Here is a 19436-nt window from a genome sequence, read left to right as displayed (position 1 = left end):
TAAATAAAAAAAAAGTTTATTAATACTAGATTACTGGATAATAAATACAAAATCTGATTTTAGTAATTTTCTCATGTTATAGAAAGTTTTCATTTGAATAGACACTCCCAGGAGTAATTTTACAATGAGCTGACTGTGCATGAATTTCTAAGCAACCAGATCATGAGCCCCTTCAGAAAGAATAGCCATAATTTACAAAATGGAATGCATCTTTTAAAACTGAAACCCTCAAACTCTGGATTTATGGCAGTCGTAGTTGCTGGAATGGGTATTGTGAGAGTTTCAGTTTGTTTATTTTGTTAGAAGATACAATGCTTTCTGATGCAGTGTTGTTCTGATGTCAAGCATTATATTTCCCTAAAGTTTTGTAGGCCACCGTCATCTGTTTTCTATTTGTCAATGTGGGAGGAAAACTTGCCAAACCACAACAGGCCTATATGATTTCTGTGGTTATAAGCTCTGAGTAATTTTATTTTATGGGTTGACAGGCTATAAATCTTCAAGCAACACTTCTGAAAATGTGCTATTATGGGATTAAGGTTATATCTTAATTTAAAAAATTAATTACCTTTTTAAATTCAGATGGTAATGACTGGGGTTGCTCCCTTGCTGCTGTGTAATCCTTAGCTCTCCCTTCATCTGACTCATATCTCCTACCTAATATCCACTTTCTTTGTGAGTAAGAAAAAACAATAAAATAATATTAACGAATAAACTTTTAAAAATTGAGTAGAGGGAATAAAATACATTTTTGACTGTATAAAATGAGATTATGTTAATCTGACAAGCCAAAATGTGATCAGCACTGCTGCTGAGGTAGGGGCTGGACAGTAGCTAAGATGAAGATGTAATATTTACCATGTGTGTTGGGGTGAAGCAGTTCCCATGAGGGTTCCTGAACTGCAGCTAAGAAGAGCTACACGGTTCAGGAGAGCCAGGCTCCCTTGCACATTTAAAACTGTTTGGCACATCTGAGAATTACAGCATTACCTGCTTTTGGGAAAAACCTATGAAGTTGCTGTGATGGTTGTGAGGCACCCATCCCTGTGCGTGGCGGGTGTTCTTCCCACCCATCTGACAGAGAGGTCACTGTTTGAAAGGGTTCTTAAAATGCGGTGAGGAGTCGCCCTTTTCCCAAGTATTGATAATGTACAACGTTTATTTGAATACCAGTTTTAAGGTACAGACAGAGATGGAAATCCACTGTGGCTTGATGACACAAAGTTGCCCTGAGCTGGGTGGAGCGGGGGCTCCCACAGATCTGATGGGCAGAGCTGGGGCATGGCGGTGGGAGGCTGAGCGTCTTCTCCTGCTGCGGCCACAGTGTGTAAGGAGGCCAGGTCAGCTCTCTTTTCTCTATAAATTGCTTTAATAATGTAAAGCGTTTCAAGACTCTAATGAAAGGTGCTTCAATATTTTTGTTGTTAAGATCGCTTGAAGGAGTGACATTTATTTCTAATTACAACTAATTAATTCTATTATGAAGCAGTCGGGGAGGAATGTTACAAGCTTTAATTAATTAATTAATAGATACCTGACTTGATGAGCTGTTTATTTTCAGTAGAAATTCCTGGAAAATTAAGTGGAGTGTTTTTTAATGTTTCATACTAAATCTCTGAGTAAGAAGAATAATTACTTGCCAGATTGATATGTTTTATATCTGCATGCACCAAGCAAAGAAACAAAACAAAAGAGATGTAGTTCTGTTTTACTTTGTTCTTGCTGAGGGTATAATTAGAGGAAATCTTTGTCTTATCTCCTTATGTCCTTATCTACTGCCTTCCCAAAACATAAAGAAACGTGAAGGTGAGCAGACAAACATCACAACAGATATTTGGCTCACTGGGAGAATTTGGTGTTTTGTGGCCTCCTTTGCTTTGGGAGGAGCTGGGGGCCGGTGGGCAGTAGCCTCACTCCTCTGCAGCAGCACACTGTCAGAACATTGCCTGAGTCTGTTGCCAGCCCTTCCCACCTGGAGTATTACACACAGGACACGCAGTGATAGAAAAGATTTGCAGAATCTATTACTGAAAGCCATCAGCCTATAAAACTTGTAAACAGAAAACCAACCCTTTTTGCAGTGCGTGGTGGCTCTAGGTCCTTCTCCCTGAGGAGATCTGAGTCATGACAAAAAGGGTGTTATCCGCTGTTTTTCACCTACAGGTCACGATGGCCTAAACCTCGTGAACCTGGTTTCTAGGAGACAGGAAGAATCAATGGTATCTTCTTCCTTTCCGCTGAACAGATTGGCCTGCTTCCCCTCTTCTACAGCTTTTGAGAGCTAATGGATATTATTTAATCAATCAAGCCTTTGAAAAAGAGTGCAAAAAAGACTATTTATGATGAAATAATCCTTTCTCTGTAGTTCTGGCTTCCCTCATACATTGTACAGTCATCATGAATTTTCTAAATCTTAAACCAAATGATTCTGTATGTTTAGTAAGGGACTGTAATTTCAGCTGGAATAACATTACATGTCGCGTTAGCGTAATGCATGTCTGTGAAGATCTGTGTCAGTGTAGGCCATCTGTGGTTTCAGGCTCTGTCCCTCAACACCAGTAGCATAATGTTTCAGCTTCTCCAGCCTGTTCCTGATGCTGCGCACAGGTGTGTGGATGCTATGGAAAGGACACACTTCAACTGTTCTATGTTTTGTTCAGAAGGGAAGGTGGTATGTTACAATTCTTTTCCCTGTCTCCTTTCCCCTCTCAATGGCTGTGCTGAAAAGCCGATACTGAGAAGAGTGGATTTGTTGCAGCTGTCACAAGTCATGCTTATTTAGTGAGGAAATGTTTAAACGCTAAGGCCTCTTGTCAGCATGATACCGCTGTCCTACTTTTATATCACAGCATATGACAGTCTCCTGTAAAATCCAGCTAACCTTTTGGAATACTTTGACGTATGAATTAGTTACGAAGGTTAAACTTTCTGTGACACTCTTATGGCATGTTTCCCTATGGAAACCATCCCACAAAATCCTTCTGCCAGTGTGTTCTTAATAAGCTCTGTTTTCCTCTGAGTTTTGTGGGACACTTATCCTTTGGAAAACTCTTTAATTTGTCTTGAGTTCCAGTGGGTCAATCTGAGTCAATCAAAAGGAGAGAATGAGGGGACAAGAATGATTTCCTGCTTTTTAATAGCAGTAGAGTTTTCTGCTGGATTAATATGGATGGCAAAAATAAAGAGACAAGTATATTTCCTAGCCATCCCTCCAGCCCTGATTCATCCAGTCCGCTGATAAGACATTCAGACTTCGGTAGTCAGGAGTTGCCTACTCAATATGACTTCTCAGGAAGGTCTGGGGACTTACTGAACCGGCCAGGAGCAAACCACATTTCTTTGTTACAAAAGCAGATAGCATCTGTGTCACAAAGTGAGTGGAAATTTTACAGGATTCTTAACAAAGATTTGAACTCTCTCTTCCTGATCTATTTGAAATCAAAATTCTGTCACACTTAGTCTAAGTAGGTAAAGACATGTTAAAATACCTTGAAATAAATTCTGGGTTAGGGCTGGGGGAGATGACCAGGGGTCTCAGGAAAATAAGTTTTTTAACTTGTTCCATGCATTTGCTTCTTTACTGTACTTTACTTCAATCTCAACTCTGCAGCCTGAAGGCTGAAAACCTGAAGTTAAACTCCTGAAATTATAAAAGGTTAAAATAAAGTGAAGGTTAATGGTCACTGGCTTCTTTCCCACAGGCTCTGCAAGCTTTGATTTCTGGAACGTTAACAGTTTAGGAAAGCATAAGGCTATTGCTGTTAAATATTGTTGTTCTTATAGTCAGTGTTACTGCTGTTAAGCAAAACAGCACTTGCTAAAAAATAACACACCTGAGCTCATGGTTAACCTGCAAAAAGTATTGCTGCTGTTGAAGACCCTGGAAAGTGCACTGTTTTGTCCATTAAACTCTTAAATAGAATGAAACCAGTAGAAGAGTGATGTGCAGTGGTTCTTCACTGATCTATGTTGTTTCAGTGGCATGAAAAAGAATGTAAAGGTATTTGCAGAGGTAATCAGACTGCCCTGAGCACCCATTGAGTTTGGTTTTGCCAGTAAGGGGCCCTTTTGCAGGCTGCACCATGGAGGTCTACTTGCAATTTGCCTGTTAGAAAGGACAATATGGTTTAGAGAACAACTTTTCAGTCATTTTTGGTAGGCTCATTGGACAGCTGAATGTAAAACAGTTGAGACCTAATATATAACCTTTCTCTGAAGGATACAGAAGTTCATCAACTTACTGGACACTTCCAGTACTCCGTGGAAAAGATACATAGGCCAACTCAGTCAAGGTATTTAGAGATCTTGAGTTAGAGGTTTGAATTAGAGGATCATTTTGAGTACTGTCACAAATGATCCACGTTAGCTCTGGGTGAATGACCAACTAGTTCAACACATGAAGGAACTAAATCAGATACAGTCAGAAGTGAAATTGAACTGAAGATGTTTCATTTTCAAGTATCCACATGTTTTACCATTATTGACTAAATGAGCCTTGTAATCGTTGCAGTGATTTTTACAATGTATGAACAGAAATAGGGAAGGTCTGTGTTTTCAAGTGTCCCCTAGTTTTGCTCGTTGACTTGAGTCATTCCTTTATTCCAGGCTGTTTTCCAAACAGTTTAATGCCTATACATCTTCACAGTTAATATTCCTTTGCAAATCCCCTTCTTTCTCTTTCTGACATTAGCATGCAGCACCACTGCAGTGTGTTAGCAAATGCTACATAGCAGGTGGATTTCCACTTCCAGTCCTGCTCCGTCTACTGCCTGGCACAGGCTTTCTATCAGCTTCTGGAGCTCTCCCAGTTACCCTCCCCCCTCAAAGCTGTTAATGTGTTCTCCTGAATTCATTGAACAAAATCGGATGTACAGATTTATGCTGGAAAGAGCATGCAATAGTGTTGTTCGTTTTCTTTGTTTTGGGGATGCAGGGAAGTGGAAGTACTAAATTATATAAAACAAGCATTAACTGAATGAAGATTGCAGGTAAGGGGCACAGGCACAGATACTCAGAAGGGATCTCTATGAAAAGGAGTGTTTTATTTGAAACCTTTTAAAAAGGGAAAGACTCCTTGTTCCAGAGTGTAGGTTGGAAATCTTTGATTAAATCCTGAAACAGCCCTATTAAATAGATGCAAAGTGTTCAGTGGTACTGAGAAAAAAAAAAAAGGATCGTGGGTTATTCAGCTGCAGTTGTAAGAGAGCCTGTTATAACCATGCATTTTAATTAACCAGATCAGCTGAAGAAATGTTGTCTATATACTGCAGCATAGCTGTCTGCCTTGAAAACTGTCCTGTCGATAAACAGAGGCCTTTTTAAGTACATTTAAAAATACATTTGGGAGAGATTAATTAATAATTAAGCTAGTGTGGAATTAACCTTAGGCAAACCTGCTTCCTTTTTGCAGTGTACGGGTGTGTCCTGTCCATATAGCGCCGCAGTAAAGCATTGATACAAAAATTTCAATTCTTTGTGACTAATCAGCACGCTGTTAGGCAAGGCCTATAATTTGAGATAACTTCTCACGCATAACAATTTCTGAACATTATATTAATTTTCCCTTATAACTGATGGAATAGGGTTCCTGCAGAAGGTACAAGTATTCGAAACTGCTTTATTTTATTTCTTAATATTTGAGCATGAATCACTTCGTTGTATCTCATTTTACTTGCAATTTGATCAATGAGCCTTCTCTACTAGGGGATTAAATTTAAAACTTGTGAAAATGTCTCTAACTTTTCTTTGTTGCTGGAAGCTTGCTTGCTGTTGGAGCTGACGTTGTTTGTAAACAAGGCTTTGCAGGGTCAGAACTTGGTAGAAGTTCAAGGGCATCTGGTACACTTACATGTAGCCATTGTATTCTCTTTTTATTTCTGGGAAATAGATAATCAAAAGAGAAGAAAAGGAGGAAGGAAGACTGGAGGAAGGAGAATGGAGTGGGAGAGAGAAATCAGAAAAAGAAATTAAAGTGATGATGCTTTTCCTTTGTATGAGAAGTAAGGCTGATCTAGGGGAGTCCTGCAATTAGGAAATTCCCTCAATAACCTTCCTTAAGGTTGTAAGCGCATACAGAACATCCTGCAGTCTGCAAGGATGAAAATTCATTAATCCTGCTGCTGCTAAATTGGAATAAAATTGGCAAGTTTTGGAGAACAGGGATATGTTCCTGACTCTCATGGCTCCCCCCATCCCGCTGTAGTAGTTCACCCCTGGTTCTGTAAAACCTCTTTCCTCAGCTCTTCCGATCTAATTCAAATAGAGGATCATTCCAAAGTCATTGTGAAAATTTATAAGCCCGGGCATGCTTTGCAGTCTGCCATTAGTGTACATATTACTTTATTTGATAAATTAAAATGCTGGACAGTTAGCCTAAAATACCCTTTTGACAGTTTTTTCTCCCCTACTTAACGCTTTATCACCCATACAGCTTAAAAGGCAGACAGTTTATTTTGATTCTGAGGCAGAGTTTTGATACCTGCCAGGGGAACATTGTTATCAGTTTTGGATAGCCATGCTGCTGGATGGCTGAGGAACAGTTTGGGAATATGGGATACTTTTTAAAATGAGCTGCCAGGACTGCTGACAGAAGTTAACAGCTATAGCGAGCTCTGCGCAGAAAGCATCTTGAATTTTGGATCAACAGCAGGTCACAGCTGGTGAGATGGTCACACTGGCTGCTCTGCTCTCGAAGCCCTGCAGGTTAGGGACAGAAGGTCATCTCTTCTGGAAATGACTGTCCAGCCCCAAATATGTATACATGCATTTTCACAAACAAGATTATTTGGGTATCTTTCCCTGTTGATACTGGAGTGTTCATATAAATCTGGGACACTTTCTAAAGTATATGAACCAGGTGGAAATAATGAGTGCTTGTAATAAATTCTCACTATGGAGTCTGTCTGTAGGAACACTTTCTTTTCATCACCTCATTAATGAGTTTGAGCCATTAACAGCTTAGAGTGCTGAGTAAGGATTTACATTTAATTGAAGTCCTCTGTACTTAGCTGACAAAATGTATTTTACACACTTGATGAATGTAATTAGTGTGATGAGGCTTTAAAAGAAATTGGCTTTGTTAAATTTAGAATTTGCCATGTCAGTTTATACACAAAGCCAAAGCATACATGTCAGTAGTTCTGTGGGTTTGGAAAGATGCATTTTATTATTATCACTTATATATAGCTGTTTTTAATTTAGGGTACCATTACAGTCCAAATACAGCATGCTTGCAGATTTGAGAATGCAATCTATTTTGCTATGATTTCAAATTACTTTATACTGCTACGAGATACTTGTTATGCGTCAGAACTTATCATTATATGCTATGGCTACAGACAAACCTTTGTCTTCTGGGTAGCAAGGAATTGTGCATAATTGTTTAAGTTCTTTATTATTTAGTTCTTTATTTAAGCTTTATTAGGCTTTCATAAAAACAAACCTCCATGAATACTGCTGGGTTTTAGTCCATGCAAACCAGGGGCAGCTGCATGCCACTCACAGTTACTTTCCCCCAACTACAATGTTATTGCCTTCTGCTTAGCCTGATAGGCAATAACTTCTCACTTGAAAATATTTCAAGGTTTGTCCTAAGAAAGGTCACATGCAAAAATTAATAAAGTAAGAGAATGTTGAGGCGCCATAGCTGTGTACTGTAGGCTTCCTTAAGCTGTAAAATAAACACTGGACAGAACTTCAAACTCTCGGTGAAAAGAACTTGGTTACTGGCAATTACTTGCAGACTGCCTCAACGTTTATTGCTTACCCCTGTGGCAAATAGGGGTTTTTTTTTGGCATACGTATTTTAAAAATAGGAAGCCACGTATGTAAAATGTCAAAGGTATAAAGATTCAGTATATGGGATTCTGATTTAGAATGTTATAAATTTTTTTCCCCACATTCTCTGTGATTGTGACTTATTCACTAAGAAAAATGAAAAACTATTTCATAATAGTTTTCATAATAAATGAAAAACCCCCAGTTGCCAGCGTCACTGGGGATGGATAGAAATACGCTGTCCCACATCGTGTATGTTTGAAGTAAATCCGTTATTTAATGAAGGAGAAGTTACTGGTTAGTAATTGGAGCTTCTGAGCTCATGTAAAAATACTGCTAGTTTTTGCTGCAGGCCCACATTTTGTATCAGTATTGTAGCCTGGAAACCTTTGTTAAGAAGAAATGATAGTAGGGAAAACGAAACATTTAGTCCCAAAAGTACAGAGACTGCTCATGATAGGTACAATTAGCCTTAGGAAAAATTCCCACTGAAGGGTTTCTATCCCCATCTGTTGTGATCCTTTGTTGGAAGCTGGATGGTAGGTGTCTTACACTGTGAGTCACAGGTGTAACATCACACAAAATTAATTTTTGAATTGCTCTAACATGCAATGTGTCTGTATTCTGGGTAGTACAGTGTGGCTGAGGAGAAGCTGGCTGGTGTGAAGCAATGTAGAGTGAAGCCTGCACTGTTCTGAGGACGTGACTCATTAGAGATGGCTGGAAAGCCAATGCTGTGATATGGAAGTGTTATAGTGCGAGTAATAGTGCACTGCTAACAAAACTCAGATGTGCTGGAATGATTATTTGATTTTATTCTTTTTGAAGAGGAAAAGATGGACCTTTTCTCAAACTTTGACTAAATATTTTTGTGTAAGATTACTATGATTGTTAGTGAGGAATAAACTCATCTGGTTAAAAAACAGACTGCAGCATCTCTAGCTGTTCTTTCAACTGAACCATAGGTAATTGTTTTTCTGAGGTCAGTTAATTTTTACTGTGCCAGGCATTAGTGGCATTCCCTTTTGTAGTAGGTCAGAAGGCAATTTCCCAGTATACCCTTTTCCAATATGCATCCCACCCAATGGTAATAAGATACAGCTGCCACCGTTGGGGTGCAACTGCTTCCTTTCACTTGCAAGAGAATTCGCTAAAGTCTCCTGGAACATAATTTTTTAGACTAGCTTCATGAAGGTGGTCAGGGCACTTTGTAGATCTTGCAAACAGTCTCATTCACATTTCAGATTCTGGGGACAAGGGGAGAGGAGATAATATTCACTTACAAAGGTTAAGTGCTCAACTATTGCAAGGAGTGGGTGGGATCTAGGTGTTTAAATTCCCATTTGCAGCTTTGAAAATATTTCCTATAGTTTGTTTTAAATAAGCAGGATAATATATAGGAAATTGTGAAGTTACTAACAAAACACTAATTAAGGTGAAGTCTAAAGTGTTTTCCACTCTTGTAAGACCCCACCTGCAGTACTGCATCCATCTCTGGGGTACCCAATGTAAGAAGGAGGTGGACCTGTGTTGGAGCGAGTCCAGAGGAGGGCATGAAGATGGTCAGAGGGCTGGAGCACCTCTCCGGTTCTCTTCTTATGCTGTCCTCATAAGGACAGTCTGAGAGAGCTGGGGCTGTTCAGCCTGGAGAAGAGAAGGCTCGGGGGAGACCTTATAGCGGCCTTCCAGTACCTCAAGGGGCTTGATAGGAAAGGCGAGGAGAAACTTTTCAGCAGGGCCTGTTGTGATAGGATGAGGGGTAACTGTTTAAAAGCAGAGGGAGTTGGATTCAGACCGGACGTAAGAAAAAACATGTTTTACACTGAGGGTGGTGAAGCACTGGAACAGGTTGCCCCGAGAGGTGGTGGATGCCCCATCCCTAGAGACACTCAAGGCCAGGTTGGTTGGGGCTCTGAGCAACCTGATCTGGTTGGAGATGTGCCTGCTCCTTGCAGGGGGCTTGGACTGGATGGGCTTTGAAGGTCCCTTCCAGCCCAAACCATTCTATGATTCTGTTTGAATCCAGTTTGCATTTTGTAAACTGTATTCCATTTTTTATATTTTTATTGTCTGTGGCTTTTGCCCAACTTACCACAAGCCAAATAGATGCTTCTGCATGATGTGTTGTTTTTTTTTTTTTTTTAAAAAAAAAGAGAAGCAAAAGGGAAACAATGTGTATGCTAGAATATACATTATAATTTCTGTATTTTAGAATAAGGAATCCATTTATAATGGTTGCATTTTCAGTAGCTCAGAGATTGTATGACTAATGTATTATTATTGCTGATTATCTACACTGTAGCAAAACACATGTTCAGTTTTCATGTTTCCTTCATCTACAAGCTACTTTTACTCTTGAGGGCAATGATGGGGAGAATTACCAAGGCAATCAGGATGCCCAGCTTCCATTGGAGATCTTGTTTTATACTTTTGAACAATTTGTGCACATTTTCTGCCCTGACTGCTGTGGTTTTGTTTAGTGAGGGGGGGCCTTACAGCTAAACCAGGAAGGGGATGGTAATCTCGATACGTTATTTTGAAGTTGATTTCTGAGTTTTGCAGCCTTTGAGGAAGCGGAAAATGTAAGTGCCTGATTTAAAGTCAGAACCATAAGTTGTACAGCACCAATTATTATAGACACTGGTTAAAGAACTGATATGCAAACATTCAGTAAGTTGTTCCTGACCACGAAGGGCACATGTAAGACCCAACCACACAACCTATGATTTGTCATGAAGCGTAAAATAAATGCCAGGAGAATGTACTTAGCTAGAGTAATGTACATATTACCAGTTAGCAGTATTGTATAATTACTACAGATGTTGAAAATAATCATATAAGAAACAACAAAATAATAAGATTAAATATGTTTTGATTATTCCCATATCAGCTCAGTCCCAGAGCTTCATAAAGAGGTGTTTTACATTGTAAGGTGTTTTCTCCCGTTCATTAAGTTAGGTGTGAAATAAAAGTTAGAGAAGCTTGATGTTTAAAGATACCCAGAACCAGACAGTAGCAATTTTTAAAAAATAGATGCTTAAAATACTTTTCAGAAATGCAGAAACATTTATTTAACATTCCAGGTTTGCTTTAGAATGTGTTTTCCTCTCTTTTAAAGCCAGTTGTTTAACTTCTGGAAAAGATGAAGTGATCCTCCCTACCTTTTTACTAACACTATAAGCCATACGCAGTCCTTTTCCTGAGTCTTTTCTGTTTTCCTTCTCTCAGGGTAATTATGGACATGAACGGAAGTGCCCATAAAAATGCATTTTTATATAGTTAGTACATCACACTATGGGAGATAGCACAGGTATAACACATGACAAGTACAGGAGGTCCTGCTAGATTTCATGTGAGAATAACTAATAAAAGCTGAGTGCATGATGACAAGTTCTGCAAGCTGCTGCCAGTATCAAGGTGTTCGGTTTTTTTCCTTTCAAAGGCATTAAGCAATTAGGTTCCTGAGAGACCTAGCTAGTTAAATGTTTTGTTAGTTTGAGGAAGAAAAGGATTTGCACATGGAACAGGGCAGATGATTTTCTCAATGGTGTAGTGAAGCAATAAACCTTGTAATGCATTTATGTCCTTGTTTGAAGTGGAAGTAGATGAGTAATTAGGATGTTTTGTTTTCATATGTCCTTATGATGTATTAATAGAGTTTGGCTGTGCTGCCACAAAACACTTTGAGAATTTGCAAGGTTGAACTGTAATTGTGAAGTCCTACATGATTTCAGTGCTACTGCTAATGTTGAAGAAATACAAATTTAACGTTCAGTCAAGAGTGGGAGCTGTTACACATAGTCAATGTATTAGTCACACAGGAACCTAAGTGAGTGGTTTTAGGGTTAAGATGACACATTTGAGGGCTTTTTGGAGAACTCTCTTTCAAGATTACATCTCCAGTCATTCCGTTTCTTCTTGGCAAGTGAAAGACTTTGTGAGAAACAGTAAGAAAAACTGTAAGTGAAGACTGACATATTTTGTTTTGTTAAAGAGTTGGATTGATTTCAGTAATGAAGAATCTTATACTTGTGATTTTTCACAAGAATATAAAATATTTCCTGTAAGAACCGCACTAAGTTTCATAAGGCTGTTTAGAAAGAAGTTAACAAATAGAGATTAACTGCCCTTTTGTCCCTTCTCAGTAAACAATGCTCATTCTTACATCAGAACACTAATGCTGTGGTCATGACAGTCTAATAATATGAGCAAGACAAGAATTGTAGGGTGGTGTGATTTCTGTGATGGATTGGTCAAATACAAGATACTGCCTTACTTGCAAATATGTTTTCATTACTGCTTTTATGATGTTTGTGCTTGTTCTAAATGAGATTTGCAATTTCTCTAGTAGGTAAAATGTTGGCTATCAACTCATAGCTAGCCATCCCAGAACATCTTGAATTTAAGAATAAAGAAATAAAAATCATTTTTATTACTTTACAACCTCCTTGGTGATGTGTTCATAGCTGTTGAACACAGTCACTTTTTAATTCTTCTGCACCCTACTGTGTTCCATTTGCCGTTATGCTAAGATACTGCCTGGCTATAACCCTGAGGATCACATCAAAATGCTGTACTGTACCACTGTGATAACACCCGTTCTAGAAAGCCTGGCTAGGCTACATATCATGGACTCATAGGAGACCTCCAGAGACACCTAAGTACATGAAATGTTAGAAATAAGACTGTATTTCATTCAGTGTGGAATGAAATGAGTTCTTGTGCATCATCTTAAGGGAAATGAAAACTATCTGTTGTCAACAGAGCTACAATCCTGATTTCACTGGCTGATGTCATTCACTGGGGTTTAAAATTACGGCCAGTAATGTTGGCATAGAGTTAGTCTGTGAGGCCTAAAGTATTTGCTGCAAAACATACCAGAGGTTGCTGCAAGCAACTTCTACCCAAGCAAATATGCTGCATATTCATATGTCAGTGGTGAGTTTCCCAATGTTTGGCTTAATTATTGCTTTCAAATTTGATCTTTCATCATTTCCTTCTTGTCTTTTTTGTACTGTGTGTGTTTTCAAGATGAAGCTGTTACTTTAACTTGTTCCTAGGTGGTGAGTGCCCTTCCTTTTGATGTCTAATAATATCTTTCTCTTTTTATTGTAAAAACAAACTTCAAATTTTTATGTTTTTAAATCTTCTGCTGTTAGGAAGTTGAATGAGTTGTTTGTAGTCTGAGTTTATAGCATCTTAAGAAGTCACTTAGTGGTGTGTTAGAAGTAATAAGTTCTGAATCAGTGGCCACAAACTGATTTCAGCTCCTGTTCTTGCTTATAATATGCTTCTTGCCTTTTACTGACAGTAGTGACTCACAGAGTGGACAGACCATTTCTTGCTAGCATTCATCTGCTATTATTTTCTTCACTCATTCACTACATTCAGAGATGAAGTTAAAATACAGTGGAATGCTTAGTATGGTGAAGGATTTGATGCTACTAGCATGTGATACAGAAGAATATGAAATAAAAGGGCAAACACATCTGTAGGTGAATGGATATAGACAGTATATACCTGTGATTAAGCTAACTACCCGCTGGATGTCACTATTGTTCCACAGAAATTCATCTAAGAGAATATTTATCTAGAGTTGAGTGGCTGACAGCAAAGATGATTAGCTTGCAGCAAACTGAAAATTTCTAATTGTGTTTGCAGGAATATTGTACCTTCATGTTCATTTTGCAATTGAATTTTATATCAAGGTTCACTATTTCATAACAATAAAAAAAGAGCATTGCTTAAGTGCAGATGGTGAGTAATGAAAACCTACCAGCCAGTAGAGAAGCCTGCATTAATTTTACTCAAGCCACTTGTTCTCATTATTATTCTCTTACTCTGCAATTGCTGGGGGTAATCTCAACACAGTGAATGAACATTACCAGTCTCCTTGAATTTGCTTAGTACATTAGTTATTTTATTTTCCAAAGATGTGCATTCTGTGTGGTTTGTTATTCTGAAATACCACTTGAATATTCTAGGAGCGTGAGGTCATTTAGTTGAGAGGCCAAGTAGCCCACTAGCTAGAAGGGTGTCTTGGTGTGAGGAGACTGGATTATATTCCCAGTACTCAACTGGTGTGTGATCTCAAGTAAATTATCTCAAATCTGTCATGTTTATTTGCTATCTTCTCTCTGTCTTCTCAACATCCTTTGTAAACATTTGATGGAAGAGATTGTTAGAAGGTGTTTGTACAGTGGCTAGCAGAGGAAGTCCTGACTTCTTTTTAGATTTTTGGGGTGCTACAGTAAAATGAAAAGTCTAGTTTGGTGATTCCACCTAACGTTTGTCTCAACATTGTTTAAATAAATGAAGACTGCAAATCCAATGAAACTGAAAACAAGCATGGAAGAGTTCTGCATTTTCTGTGGCTTGAAAAGCCCCGGTCTTTGAGTGGTAGCCCCAGAACACCATATATTACTCAGGAAAAGGACTATAAGTTGCTTTAAAAAATGAAAGACCACAACAAAACAAACCCCAGACACCTTCAGAATATATTTTTGCTCTCCTGAACTTGGAATATCTAGGCAGCATCAGATCTATCAAGGGATAGTCAGGTAATGAGAAGCACTCAATCTCATCTCCTTCCTCAAGTTGCTGTCTAAAATACTTGTATGAAGGCTTATGGGCTTATAAGAGCCATCATAGCTGCTGCTCATCCTCTGAGGATTCCTTGACGTCACCCCAGCAAGATTTTAATGGTTTTATGAGAGACTGGCACCAAAATATCCAAGCCCCAAGACAAAGTGGGATCAGAATTCTAGATACCTGGCTACCCAGACTAGAAAGAAGCAAAGGAGAAATTTATTCTCTAGAATCTCTGAGGTTTTAACACTTTATATTCAGAAAAGGGGCAGCCATTCCCAGGGACTGAAAGTTGCTTAGGTAAGACCAGGTCATTCCCTGTGAGATTATGAGAATTTGTGACTCTGGAGGCCCAGCCACCCAAAACAAGTCACTTCTGTAGCGTTTAATTTGCCAGTGGTGAGAGCTAGGTTTAGCTTCATTCACGTAGTCTGCACAGATGAAAGCACGGGGTTTGTAAGGTGTTTTAACATGCAGTGAAGCTGGTTTAAAATGTTTTCTAAGCCATAGCCACTAGAGTGGGATTGAACAACTCGGCTCGCAGGCCTCAGGCTGTGCAAGAAGGTTCCAAGAGTGACACTGGGCATCTTACTTTCTGTAATCAGACAGTGGTTTCATTGTCAATGATTAGAGCAGCAATTACACGTTCATCTGTGTTTGGTGTATGTTTGAAAATTCATGGAAAGTGCATCTGTAGTTTTTCAGGCAATAAATGAATTAGTTGATCTGAGTATGTCTATGCTTGAATATAAACATGCTGGATTTTCATTATTATTTTTCTTATCAATCTATGATTAATGACATACTGGCCTTATTTTCTTTGTAATGCCCATAATTAAATATTTTTCAAAGGGAGCTAGTGGTAATTTTACAGGTATTGCTTTCTGTAGGAGGCTATGGATTGGTTCTTTCTCAGTATTGTTATGATTAGAACAAGACATTAAAGAAACCTAAAAGGAAGCATATAAAGTCAGTTGTATTCAATTGATTCACAATCACAGTCCATTAAGAAGTTTGTATTGAATATTTTCAAATAGCAAAAATTCTAAATTAATAGTATGAAATTATTTTCTGATTGTAGTTAGCACTCCCAAAACTAAGTAGCAAAATTTTCTTTTATTTTTATATATATACACATGCACACACGTGCACACGTGTGTGTATATATATATGAACATATGTATGTTTTGGGCCAAGTCTTTCTTATTTTGGCTGTGCCCAATATTAGTCACTACTGCAGACATTAAAGCCTGTAGAAGTACAGAGATGGTTCTTGGCACAAAGTTTACAGCAAACTGTAACCCTTCAGCACAGAGCTAACCAAGACCTGCTGGTAGAAAACTGAATCCCATAATAGCTAAGATAATTCAATGTGTATTGACTTTTTAATAGCAACTTTCAAGATACAACTAAAGTTAAAATCACAGTCTGCTCAGTGCTGCTAAAGCGTCTCGAGCACTTGCGTTATTAATTGTGTGGGATCCTCTTGTACTCGGTAAACTGGGGTCTCAGTGTTGCAGGACTCGCTATAGTCTCGAGCTTCTACTCTCAGATATTTTTGCACTACAGTCCTTGAAAATGAACATGGTTTCATTATATGAAAAAAACCCAAACCTAACAAAAATGTGTATTCGTTCTTTTTAAGAGATGCTTTCTAGCTTTATTTTCATTGTATCTAGCATATTTCAAGGTGATTGGCTGTGATTAGGTTTTTTTTCCAGTAAAAATTTGGGAGAATGTTCTGCTAAGGCTTTGCTTTTTCTAATCTGCTGCAGTGAAACTGCTTTGTAGAAGCATTCCTTCCCAAGTGATTGAAGACGTGTGGTTTACTAAGCCAAATCAACTTATAAAATAGAGATAATTAAATTACTGTCTTGCTTCTATGTAGGTGTTCCTCTATTATTTCAAGAATGAACCATCACCTCCCCCACCTCCCCTTCCTGATAATCAGAATAAGAGGTATGATTTATTTGGAACTGTGGGGGATGTTATTCTTCTGCAACCAACAAAAATACATGACTTGAAGAAGGAGGGCAGGGAGTAGCCCGGTCACAAATCTGTGTTTTGTCCAGAACCACTGATGAATACATATTGTGTATTCATTAATTTGTATTCACGTATTTAATGAATACACATTAAAATGAGTATCTGTGAATTCTTGTAATGTCATTAGAGTTTTGCTAAGGGAAAAAATAATTTATCAGATTTCTTTAGGGATTTTTAGATGCACTCTTCTCAGATCAGTGAGTAACCAATTTTCTGTGAAAGCTCTTTGCAGTTGTATTTCTAAAATGTACACTGTTTGGCTTTGTAAGTAATGAAGCTTGATTTAGTTATTAGAGGGATAGTGTACAGAACACATTACAAAACCCTAACAAGCTCAGCCCAGCAAATAGAAATTGAAGAAAATGACAGATTTAATGGTTTCCTCAGCTACATTAATGTCTTTGACAGTCTTGAAAAGAGAATTCCTAATGAGCACCGAAACAAATGCGTGCAGGAAGTGGTCTTGCTTTTGCTGCTGCACGTTTGAGTTCCTCTAATTGCATCAATAAGGAATTTCTGCTCCTCATTTAATGAATGCCTTTTGACTACTTTCTGAAAGGCAACTGGATGTAAGGGATAAACACTGGCACCTTTTGTATGAAGTCACATAAACAGGTTTCATTTAATATTTATCAGCCCTAGAAACACTGTATTATAATGCAGTATAGTAAATCCCATTGTACATTTTTATTCTTAAATTTTTTATTAAGCCTAGGTTTCCCTCTGCTTTGCTTTTGGTGTGATACCCCGTATCCTAAGATAGTGCTTTAACCTCCCCACTGTCTTTTTATTGTATCTTGTGTTGGGCAGAAATCAGGCATTCTTTCAGAGCTGTTCCTGCACCATCTCTCTCCTTAGACAACTTGCAATTTATATGATGCTACAGCACCTGGGTCTTAGTTTTTTTTCTTGGTTCAAAAAGTGAGTTTCAGAGCAAGGGCTGGGGTTAAGGTTGGGGGGCGGGGGGCGGTGGGAGGGAGGGAAGCAAGCAGAGTTTTATTCGGAATTTTTTTTTTTCATTGTTGTCATTTTTTCTCCCTAAACAGAGGCACAGTCGCTGCAGGTGCAGTGGATTACTTATGAAAGAAGTTTTCTATTTAAAAACAAGAGAGACTTTAATGAAATCAGTAGAGGGTTTGTACAATAGGTATTGTATTAAACCAGAGCTCAGGCTTCACATTGATTGTGGTATTTAAATTTCAATGAGTTGATTATGTATGAGAGTAAAATGACCAGTATTATGAATGTACAAAAAAGTGACATGGAAGAGCTGTGCCAGAAAAGTGAGAAAAACGTTCCCTTTATAGTCCCTAGAGTTCAATAAAGCACCACTATTTCCCAGCTTTTAAAAGCTCTTTTATCACAATGGTTCATACCTCACATTCCCTGGAGCCTGATTTGTTATACGTGCAGGGTCCTGTTCCATTCAGCAGCATCTCACTGGTTTCAGTGTTGGTAGGTTTGTAATCTACATAAAATTCCTGTGTGCTTGGAGTCATTTGCTTCAGTGACTGTCTTTTCTTTTTCCTGTGCCTTCGCATGAGAGAGCGCTGCTGCAGCTGCTTCATACTGGCTGGGTAACGCTTCCATGACACATAGATTACCAGCAGGATCACAAGCACAGACAAGAAAAGGGCCACGCTGCCTGCTATGATTTTATGGAAGGAGATGTGTTCTGTGTCGTGCTCGGGTTCAGAGCTCGATTCGGTGGCTCCAATAGTCGGGGGCAGAGGGGGCTTGCTGTCGTGTTTAGGCCTGGTGAGTTTTGGTTTAAACGTTGGCTTTGGGAGAGCTCGTGCTAATTCGAACCTTTCCGTGGTACTTTTGCCACAGATGCTGTAGTTTTTCACTGCATCAATAACGTTCACCCCTTGCAGCTCTTTGGGGCTGGCACAAATAATTGTATTTTCCCTCAGCCCTTTAAAACTTTTAAGCCAGTTTACCAGAGAGCAAATGTTTCTGCTGCATTCCCATATATTCCCAGCAAGGCTGATGTCGTTGAGGGATATCCAAGAATCCAAAATTTCTTGACCAATAAATGTGAGCTTGTTTGAATCCAGGTTGAGGCGCTGTAAATTGGGCACACACTGAAAAACACTAGGTCCACTGAAAGCTTCTATTTCATTGCCAGATAAATCAAGTCTTTGTAATGAGCTCCAGGTCCAGGACATAGTTTGTCCTATCACACTGATTTTATTCCACTGTAAATAAAGGTTTTGAAGGCTGACTAGCCTTGGAAAAAGTGCCAGGTTGAGCTTAGAAAATTGATTGTGCTCCAGATGAAGCTCTTTCAGTCTGATCATGCCTGCAAAGACATTCCTTGCTAAACTTCGGATGCGATTATAACCCAGGTCCAACAGTTCAAGGTTCCTACAATCTTGAAATATTCGAACAGGGATGGTTCTTAGGGAATTGGACCGCAAATGTAAACTGAGCAGCTTCCTTAAGCCCCTGAACTGTTCAGATCCCAGAGACTGCAGCTGATTGTATGACAGATCCAAATTCCGGAGATTTGTCACAGGTCTGAAGGTATTATTAAGAAAATAGGAGATTCTGTTGGAACTCAAGATCAACTCTTTTAGTCTGCGTATTCCATTGAAAGCATTTTCGTCAATATTGCTGATGTGGTTATGGTCTAAATAGAGCCAGGTGAGTTGATTAAGACCTTTAAATTGATTGTATTTTAGTTTTTGGAGGCTGTTATATCGAAGGGACAAACCTAAACAACCAGCAGATATACTTGAGGGAATCTCTTGCAATTTCTGAGATTCACAATATACCATTTTGCCTTCACACCTACAGCCCTTAGGGCATCCTCGTTCAGCAGAAGAAAGCATTGTCAGTAATACAGTAGGGGCTATTACCAGAGCTACAGCTGATCCGCTCAGTAGCCTAATTACATTGAAACCTGGAAATAAAAACAACTTAGAAAAGTTATCCCCCCACACATCAGTCATTTCTTTCAATCATGCTAAAATCTTTTATTTCAACAATCATTTAAAAATCCCTAGCTCAACTCAACTACT

General features: G+C 38.7%; 2 protein-coding genes across 5 annotated transcripts in view; one reads left to right on the top strand and one right to left on the bottom strand.

The window, feature by feature from the left end:
• CTNNA3 (catenin alpha 3) overlaps positions 1–19436 on the top strand; it is a 475445-nt gene that overhangs the window by 199314 nt on the left and 256695 nt on the right. The gene's annotated exons all lie outside the window — the stretch shown is intronic.
• The window catches only part of LRRTM3 (leucine rich repeat transmembrane neuronal 3), an 88672-nt gene that overhangs the window by 68539 nt on the left and 697 nt on the right, over positions 1–19436 (bottom strand). For 3 of the 4 annotated variants that reach the window (XM_086751930.1, XM_086751932.1, XM_086751931.1), the window contains exon 2: positions 17787–19318. In XM_086751930.1, the coding sequence (XP_086608056.1) occupies positions 17787–19318 (1532 nt within the window). Of the gene's footprint in view, positions 1–17786; positions 19368–19436 lie in introns of those variants that run through there. The other variant, XM_086751929.1, reaches the window with a different exon arrangement.

This window comes from Chlamydotis macqueenii, chromosome 7 (assembly GCF_036417535.1).
Source record: "Chlamydotis macqueenii isolate bChlMac1 chromosome 7, bChlMac1.mat, whole genome shotgun sequence".
Taxonomy (NCBI): Eukaryota; Metazoa; Chordata; class Aves; order Otidiformes; family Otididae; genus Chlamydotis; species Chlamydotis macqueenii.
Note: the sequence above shows the minus strand (reverse complement) of the source record. Positions and strands in the feature narration are given on the sequence as shown.